At 40.7% G+C, this 10,016-nt stretch overlaps 1 protein-coding gene across 1 annotated transcript in view; it reads left to right on the top strand.

Moving 5' to 3' along the window:
• ALS2 (alsin Rho guanine nucleotide exchange factor ALS2) overlaps positions 1-3,901 on the top strand; it is a 42,490-nt gene extending 38,589 nt beyond the window's left edge. The window contains exons 31-34 of the mRNA XM_082484638.1: positions 2-63; positions 705-854; positions 1,160-1,256; positions 2,643-3,901. Of these exons, the coding sequence (XP_082340764.1) occupies positions 2-63; positions 705-854; positions 1,160-1,256; positions 2,643-2,681 (348 nt within the window). The 3' untranslated portion in view covers positions 2,682-3,901. The remainder of the gene's footprint in view (position 1; positions 64-704; positions 855-1,159; positions 1,257-2,642) is intronic.
• Positions 3,902-10,016: the final 6,115 nt, after the last annotated feature.

Raw genomic sequence — 10,016 nt, forward strand, 5'->3', positions numbered from 1 at the left:
GGTATCATCAAATACAAAAGATGCCTGCTTTGCCTCTGCAGTTGAATGTTTACAGCAAATCAGGTAATTCTCTGAAATTTGTCTTTGTGTTTTACTGTTCCTGCTGTAGTAGTATCTAGTTTACTTGATATTGATTCTTTACCTGTCACGTTTTCTTTGTTCACCTTCATAAGAGAAGTCACTGAAAAGTTTCAGAGTGCGTACTAAAAATATTAGCAAATTCTTCCATAGAGGAATGAAGTACAGCCTCATAAATGCAACTGAGAGATGTGTCCATAGGACACCATTTAGAATCAAAAGCATGAGGGTGGCTAATCAAATATACATCTGAATTTCTGAACAGTTATGGCAAAATGACCTGTGTATGGGGAGCTTTTCTGTGTCTGTAGCTGACATAAAGAATTCGGCAGTAAGAATATAAGTAGAAATTGAAAGCGGCTTAGAAGGGAATTTTTCCCCCTTTACCACTATGTTAAAATGTCTTAAAACTGTGAAGACAGTCTCACTTGCAGTAGTGTACATTGATCCAGTAATTACAGCCTGGGGTACTACACAGCCTTAGCAGCCATGGCTGCTGCGATGTGGATGATCTGTCTTATCTTCTTGGGCACAGGGACATGCTAACTAGCAAATTGTCTTCCTGATTTAGATGCGGATATGTAACTTCTTATTGTTATCCTGTTTTGCTCTTGCTCTCCAAACAGTACCACATTTACCCCAGCTGACAAGTTGAAGGTGATCCAGCAGACTTTTGAAGAGATCTCTCAGAATGTTCTTGAGACTCTTCAGGAAGATTTTCTCTGGTCCATGGATGACTTATTTCCTGTTTTTCTCTATGTGGTGCTACGAGCCAGGTAGGCACTAAGAGTGGCATCAGTCATAAGCTGAGCATAGGCAGTATGAGTACTTTTACTTGTATTAAACATTCCTGCTTCTCCTTACAGGACTACTTGCTAGCTTTTTGTAACTTGGTAAATTTTCCATTTTGGCTGGTTGCTTTGGCCTGAAAAAATTTTGAATGGCTAACTGAAATGGCTGTGACCTCAGAATGAGGTTAAGCAAAAGCGTGGGTTTTGCATAACAGCATGTACAAAAAGTAAGAATGTTATAATGGTATCTTTTGTTCACTTATTCTCTTTCTCTCTCCCCCATGTGACAGGATAAGGAATTTGGGGTCTGAGGTGCACTTAATCGAAGACCTGATGGATCCTTATCTGCAGCATGGGGAGCAAGGCATCATGTTCACTACCCTGAAGGTACGAAAATTTTTCAGGGTTATTAAAAGCTTTCTTTGGAAATTAATCAGCTTTGAGCAATGGTAATCAGGTTAGAACAACTGTATGAGCATTAGTTTGTAACTTCTTTGACATTTTTATTGAGGTTTCTAGCTAGGATGAGCAAGGAAACTTAACTTAGAGCTTCAGATAACCTAACAATTGCAGGTACTGCTAACAAAACGGTGCAGTGTGCAAATGCACTTTATTCAAATGTAATATTGGTTGCTGTTGATTGTTGTGAATGGTCACCTGTAGCTTGTCGTTTCCCTGCAACATAACAAACCTTATTTCCTTTATAAAAATTGGAATGAAGTGGTGCTTTGGAGGTTAGTCATTCCAATAATGTTTAAGTCTAACATTACAGCAAGATGCTTCAGGAAATCAATTTTGGAAAAAAAAAATAAATCTTTTTACTGCATCACTCTTTACATTCTATTTAGTATTTTTCTCTAAGTATGGAAAAAGAGAGATAATCTGTTTTGAAAAATATCCTATTGTACACTAGGACCCCCCATAATGGAAATAGGTTGTTTTGGTACCTCAAAACTGTTCAGACAATTGGGTTTTGTGACAATTCAGCTGTGTGGAGCGGTTTTGGAGGGAGGCTGTTAACCTGAAACTTAAATAAAAATCTTAAGCTGAGCTGCTAGGTGAACATGACTATATTTTCTGTCTGTGCAAACTGGAAATAGTTGGGTGTAGAGGTCTTTTCATACCTGTTATTTTTATAGTGCTGCATAAAGGGAAAGTTTGTGTTGGTTAAAATTGATCAAAGAACCTATGTAGAAACAGAATCTTATTTTCCATGAGTGCAAGTGTTGTCTGAGACACTTATATTAAGTTTCTGGTCATGGCTGACCCAATAACTATTTGAACCAATGTTAAGGAGTGAATAGCTATCAAGCAGCAGGTCAGGGTATTTATCCAGATGAAAAAAAAACCCTTTGCTTTTCAGTCTGAGTGCTTTTGAAGTGCTTAATCCCCACATCCTTGTCCTGTAACAAAATATTTTCATTTTTGGGTCCTTCTGTCTAAGGACAAAGAAAGACTTGTGAGTGAAAAAATACTTCATCTTGGCCAAGCTGGGAGCTATGCAAATATTCAGAGTCCCAAATCATGTTATCTTGCTTCATTAAGAGTTGGACATAATTTGTAATTTAATCTCCTGTTGTTGTTGGTTTTGCTAGTTTATGTATTGTAAGGTTCTCATGTGTTGAGTGTCACTGTATCATCATTGCTTGTAGAAAGCCCAGGCTGTTTTCCTGGATAGAAGAAGAAAAAAAAAATCAACCTTGTTGTGTATGATGCTTTATCAGCTTGCTGAGAACTGGTATGTGTGCTAAACTGAACTTTGTTTTAATTCAGGCATGTTACTACCAGATTCAACATGAAAAGCTTACCTAGACCATCATTTACGACCTGGCTCTGTGGAATAATCTACTCACTGGAACTTCACTAATGCCCACTTTCTTCACTGAAATGGCACTTTCAAAATACTCTTACAGTTCTGTTGTTACAGATGAAAATACTCAGTTGTTTCTTCTGAACTTTCAGTTTTAAGACTGGAAAACTGCAGCCAGAAGCTATCTGTGAAGTGATGATGAAGCTAGAGACTTGGTTTGTCTCTAAGTACTTGCCAAGAAGAAATAATTTCCTATTCTAACAGAAAGATTATTTACTCCTTTTCATTTAACAATGTTGCAAAAAGGCATGGCATCTACACAGAGTACATGTGAAAGTCTGGACCGCATGGCTTCTAAAGCAGTGGGTTTGTTTTTATTATTCCTGGTTTGTCAGAGACGTTTAAAGAGAATGAATTGCACCACAGAACCATTCTGTCTTCCTGAATTAAGCTATTATGTTTGTTTATTTAAAAAATAGAAATATGTTAGTATTTATAATGGGTAACCTATAGTGTGTTTGGCTCTGAAGGTTTTGAGGTATCTTTGTTGAACAGAATTGCTGAATGCAGTATTAATGTGCTGTTGTGGAAGTAACCACACTGTTATGGACTTCCCTGTTTACTAGAATTATATAATGGCATTCACCATTCTTTCTATTTATGGAATAAATAAAAGGCACTGATCACTTCAAATTTTGGCACTGAATTAAATACCCAAAATCTGTAGTGTTCAGTTTCACTACCCTGAGGACACACACTTTCTCTGGAAGCCCACATGGTAGGAGAATGGGAAAGTCCTCTTGAACAAGCTGACAATGGATTAGGTTTGACTTTTGCCTGTTAATTTATGTGTCAGAGTGAAAAAAGCTAACCTTGTTGCATTTTTGAACACGTAGAAAACAAGTAATTTCCCTGGGGGATTTTTGTGTGTGTGTGTTCTTCTGTGGTTTATGATTAACTTTATACTTATAACACTCATGGATAATTTGGGTATTGTAGGTGCTGTTGTTTACCATGGCTGACTCAAAAAAGGGGGAGGAAGGAATAGACTATAGAATGTTATAATGGCTTAAGTTATGTCAAACTATCATAGATACTGCTAATCATATTTTTGAAATAGTAATCATGGCTTGTCTATTGGCCCCTAAATGGAAAGAAACGACATGTCAAAGTACTGTTTTAAACAGTGACTGTAATGTAGCAATTTTCATAATAAATTAAAAAAGATTGGTCTTTCTGAAATTATTTTTAGTTTCATCAGAGAAGAGGAAAGAGTAATTCTGGCAAGATGACGTTTAAAACTATTGTTATGCTTGTTATACACGCAACAGACTATAGAGATAATAGAAAGTAGAGACAATAGACTTGGTGTTTGCAAACAATTTTTTGTTAGCTTAATCTTATTTTTAAATTACACTGAATAACAATTTGAGGAGAGAGAAACAATAATATGAATAAAAGGGAAGCTATAAAAAGTTAATATGAGAAGGAGGGGTAAAAAAGATATGCAACTAAGGGTGGAGAGTGTAATGAAGTATAAGGCAGGAATTCATAGAATCATAGAATGGTTTGGGTTGGAAGGGACCTTAAAGATCATCTAGTTTCAACCCGCCTGCCATGGGCAGGGTCACCTTCCACTAGACCAGGTTGCCAAAGGCCCCATCTAACCTGTCCTTGAACATCTCTAGGGATGGGGCATCCACAACTTCTCTAGGCAACCTGTTCCAGTGCTTTACCACCCTCACAGTAAAGAATTTCTTCCTAATGCCTAATCTAAATCTACCCTCTTCCAGTTTGAAGCCATTCCCCCTCGTCCTATCACTACATGCCCTTGTAAAAAGTCCCTCACCAGCTTTCTTGCAGGAGCCCTTCTCCAGGCTGAACAACCCCAACTCTCTCAGCCTGTCCTCATAGGAGAGGTGCTCCAGCCTTCTGATCATCTTCATGGCCCTCCTCTGGACCTGCTCAAACAGGTCCTTGCCCTTCTTATGTTGGGGACTCCAGAGCTGGATGCAGTACTCCAGGTGGGGTCTCAGCAGAGCGGAATAGAGGGGGAGAATCACCTCCCTCGACCTGCTGTCCATGCTGTTTCTGATGCAGCCCAGGATACAGTTGGCTTTCTGGGCTGCAAGCGCACATTGCCAGCTCATGTTGAGCTTCTTATCCACCAACACCCCCAAGTTGTCCTCCTGAGGGCTGCTCTGAATCCATTCTTCGCCCAGCATGTATTTGTGCTTGGCATTGCCCCAACCCAGGTGTGCGACCTTGCACTTGGCCTTGTTGAACTTGATGAGGTTTGCACAGGCCCAGCTCTCCAGCCTGTCCAGGTCTCTCTAGATGGCATCCCTTCTCCCCAGTGTGTCAACTCCTCCACACAGCTTGGTGTCGTTAGCAAACTTGCTGAGTGTGCACTCTATCCCAACATCCATGTTAAACAGCACTGGGATGTACCAACCCCTGAGCAATGCCACTCATCGCTGGTCTCCACTTGGACATCGAGCCGTTGACCGCAACTCTGAGTGTGACCATCCAGCCAGTTCCTTATCCACTGAGTGGTCCATCTGTTCAAATCCATGTGTCCCCGAGTCAGAGACAAGGGTGTTGTGCGGGACTGTCAAATGCTTTGTGCAAGTCCAGGTAGATGATGTCAGTTGCTCTTCTGTTATTCACCAATGATGTAATGCCATCATAGAAGGCCACCAAATTTGTCAGGCACGATTTGCCCTTAGTGAAGCCATGTTGCCTGTCGCCAATCACCTCCTTATTTTCCATGTGCCATAGTATAGTTTCTAGGAGGATGTGCTCCATGATCTTGCCAGGCAAAGGTGAGATTGACTGGCCTGTAGTTCCCTAGGGCTTCCTTTTTAAAAGTGGGGCTTATGTTCGCCTTTTTCCAGTCAGGGGGAACTTCACTGGACTGCCACAACTTCTCAAATACAACAGATAGTGGCTTAGCAACTTCATCTGCCAGTTCCTTATGGACCCACAGATTTCCATGGACTTGTGCACCTTCAGGTACCTCAGATGATCTTGAACCTGATCTTCTGCTACATTGGGCCATTCCTCATTCTCCCAGTCCTTGCCTTTGTCTTCTGCAACTTGGGTGGTGTGACTAGAGCACTTGCCGGTGAAGACTGAGGCAGAAAGTCACTGAGTACCTCAGCCTTCTCCATATCCCAGGTGACCAGGTCTCCCATTTCTTTCTGGAGAGGGCCCACATTTTCCCCAGTGTTCCTTTTATCACTGATGTACCTGTAGAAGATGATTGTTGTTGTTGTTGCCCTTGAGGTCCCTGGCCAGACTTCATTGTGTCAGGGCTTTAGCTTTCCTAACCTGATTTCTGGCTGCTCACGTAATTTCTCTGTATTCCTCCCAGGCTTCCTATTTAAGTTTGTCCAGGAGCATCTTGTTCATCCATGCATGCCTCCTGGCATTTTTGTCTGACTTCCTCTTTGTTGGGATGCATCGCTCCTGAGCTTGGTGGAGGTGATCCCTGAATATTAACCAGCTTTCTTGGGCCCCTCTTCCCTCCAGGGCTTTATCCCATGGTACTCTGCCAAGCAGATCCCTGAAGAGGCCAAAGTCTGCTCTCCTAAAGTCCAAGGTAGTGAGCTTGCTGTGCACCTTCCTGCCCACCCTAAGGATCTTGAACTCCACCATCTCGTGGTCACTGCAGCCAAGGCTGCCCTTGACCTTCATGTTCCCCACCAGCCCCTTCTTGTTGGTGAGAACAAGGTCCAGCGTGGCACCTCTCCTTGTTGGCTTCTCTATCACTTGGAGAAGTAGTTATCATCAATGCATTCTAGGAACCACCTGAATTGCTTATGTCCTTCCAACAGATATTGGGGGAGTTGAAGCCCCCCCATGAGGACCAGGGCTTGTGAATGTGAGGCTGTTCCTATCTGTCTATAGAGGGCTTTATCTGCTCAGTCTTCCTGGTCGGGTGGCCTGTAGCAGACCCCCACTGTAATGTCACCTGTCCCTGCCCTCCCTTTAATCCTGACCCATAAATTCTTGGTTGGTTCCTCATCCGTGCCCAGGCGCAGCTCCATGCACTACAGCTGGTCATTGACATAGAGGGCAACACTGCCTCCTCCTCTCCCCTGCTTGTCCTTCCTGAAGAGCCTGTATCCTTCCATTCCAACATGAAACTTCCAATATTCGAACACTTTATTTTTTGTGCTAGATGCAGCCTTTCCATGCAGTCATCTCTTAGAACTCAGTGTACAAAAATTATTTAACTGAAACCTGTAGGAGTAGAACTGCTCTTTGAAAAGGAGCTGAGTAAATCAATGGCAATAATTTTCATCTGCAAAGATCTGAGTTCAGGATTTATTTCACCTTTTGTAGGAGTGTAAGCAGTAAAAACAGGTTTGAAGTTTTTTTTTTCCCCTCCTGTAACTGTTCAGGGTTAGTGTTTATTGTCTTCAGATGTTTCGGAAGAAAGGAACAATTTTAATCTTCAGCTTTGGCATGCAAAAAGCTTTGTTTCATATTACCTTACTCCCACACTGATTCTGTGCCTTAAACTGAGAATGTCACTAGAGGTGGGAAGTTTTTCTATAATCTTTCTGCCTTTCATGAAGGAGGTGTATCTACCAAATATGTAGCAACTTCAAATGTTTAACTTTGTTCACTAAATGATGCAAAGTTGAGAACTAAAAAGCAAAGAATACATCTGTCTTTACATACTTTTATGTATATATATATATATATATGAACATGCACACATCCCCTCTTATAAAAAGTAGTGATATCGCATATGAATTTAGCTTGCTGATTAATGGAAGCAGGCAGCCTGGGCTGGATTATTTTTGGTCTTTCTCATATATAGCTTGGTTATTAGCTGCAGAGAATCCTAGGATTAAATGTGCTTCTGACACAGATTCCACTTTACAGCCTACGTGGGCTGTGATGCATTAGGAAATCATTACAGGCCAGCTTTGATTTCCGTAGCTAACAAAGAAATGAGTTAACCTGCAGGACTTCTTTGTCTGTATTGCTTCATGGTAATCACTTTTTTTCTCATCTTCTTTGCTTCTTTTTTTCCTGAAATTGAAAGCTGAATATTTCTTGTGCTGCAGCAGAAATCCTGTAACCAGCAAGAGAAGATCAACGTTACCGTATTGTAGATTCTTATTGCAATTGCAGGCTTGGTCGCTGCGGACAGACCCTAAGAGATGAGTGCCCTATTGCCTGGGAAAGTTACTGAGAATAAGAAACTACTAAAGTGAGAGACAACTTAAAGTAGGCTTTTTATGCAAGAAAAGGGTTAAGGGGATTTGTTCTCTTCTGCCTGGTAATGAGTAGTTCTAAGGTTAGGTTTCTGCGGATTAGAAAGGAGAGGATGTCCACAGATTAGCTCGGGCAGTGAGGTTACTTGCTCTACTAACATCCAGCAAATACTCTTTCCCTCTGGAAGTTCTGCGTGAGCTGAACATGGTGTATTCTGCGGTGTTTGCAGGTAAGAAAATATGCACTGTACTGGAACCATGGTACTGCACAGATGCATTTCCCCATGCAACTGTGAAATGTACTTTCTTCTCATAGCTACAGCAAAGCTAATTAAACTTGTGTTACCTGTTAATTCCCATTAGCTAAATATTAGAGGTATGAATGGGGAGTAGGAGCTCAAAAGAGAATTTTTTCCTCACTTCTAATCTTCACAAAGTATTCTGCCTTGAATGCCATGTGCTGTATGTTATTGATTTATTTTGCTGAAAGTAGGTTCACTTCCTGACTGTACTTGTTAGAAGCAGATTAGGGAACTACCTGTTCTGGTATGCTGAGACATAATGTAGAGGAAAGATACGCAACTGGTATGGGACTGTGAAACAAATCCTTTCTTTGAACTGCCTAGCCATATACTTCTAAGTTGATTTAGTATCAATGTGTTGATGTTGTCAGGTGGTTGTTGTTTGGATTAGGGGTTTTTTTCTTGTTTTTTTTTGTTTTTTTTTTGTAGTAAGCCCAAGCTGTGGCAGTAAACAGCTGGAAAGTAAAGCTGGCTGCTTCACATGACTACAGTGCACTGCACCAAGTATTATTCTCTGAATGCTCTTCTGTTTTAGGAAGCGACACTTTAGTAGCATTTACCCCCATGTAAATAAGATACTTGCACCACTACTGGAGCTGTAAGCTTTTGTTTTAGTGGGAGGCAGAATGAATCACCACTGAATATATCTGATTACAAAGAGTAATAGCATAATTTGTTCTGTCAGCAACCTTAGGTATGCAGGTGTGATTATCTAAATGTCACAGAATACCTTACAAGAACATAACATTTATTCAGTCATTCTTTAACCTGTACCGCCTCAACTTGCAATAGGTGGTCAAGATAAGGATATATGGTTTCAAAGGATACGTCTCAACCTTTGCTTAAAATGTGTCAATGTATTCCACTAATATTTAGTGTTGCTTTTTTAATTAAAACACGTTCAAGTCTCAAAAAGTATAGAAAAAGCAAGATGGGTTTTTTACACTGACTAGAAGAAGCAGCTGACAGACTTCAGTGACGAGACTAGCCTAATTAAGTTTATGTAATGCAGAACAAAAAAGTCCTGAATAGGGCATGTCATTCAAGAGATGCTGAATGTCTCTACCATTTTTTGCCTACTCAGTTTGCTGATTTATAGTGGCTTATTTGTAACAAAAGCTTCCTCAGAGTGTTCCCTGCCCTAAAGCTAATTCTCAGTCTTCAATATGCCAAATCATTAATTTTGATAAATTTAAAGATATAAGTAGTTTTCCTTGTTAAAAATGCTCAATAACCTTGTCAAGCATCTTAACCAGAGAAGCTTGTAACAGCAGGAGGGTTGATGTTCTGAATGTCAGGTTCTCTGGTGTTGTCCCCTTTAGAAGCTTGACAGCATCCAAAATTGTCCATTTAAAGACAATTCTGAGAACTGTCTGAAACACAGGGCTTGAGTTCCCTTGCAACTCTAGCCTTGTATCAATTAAGACCTTCTGGTCTGTCTGACAAATGGGGTCAAGGAATTTCATATTCTACTGCTTAAGGAAATAAGCTCTGTAGTCCAAATTTTGGATAACTGACATTTGTACACATGAGGTGACAGACTCCTTTTGACTCTGGATTCTGGCACACTCAGCATGGGTTTCCAGTTCTGTTCCTAATAGCAGGCAAAGAGAAATGTCATCTGTTAACAAGTGCCTGTAATTGCATGCAATACATGGGAATGGGAAGGACCTTACACTGGCTGGGAGATTAGTCAAGTAAGCCTTTTAGTAAGAACTTCCATCTAATTTATTTAGATCCCTAGGATGAGGAGACCCTGAGCTCTGGCCTTGCAGTCTGTGTAGATACAAGTCTCAGGAAA

This window comes from Vanellus vanellus (assembly GCF_965231255.1).
Source record: "Vanellus vanellus genome assembly, chromosome: 5".
Taxonomy (NCBI): domain Eukaryota; kingdom Metazoa; phylum Chordata; class Aves; order Charadriiformes; family Charadriidae; genus Vanellus; species Vanellus vanellus.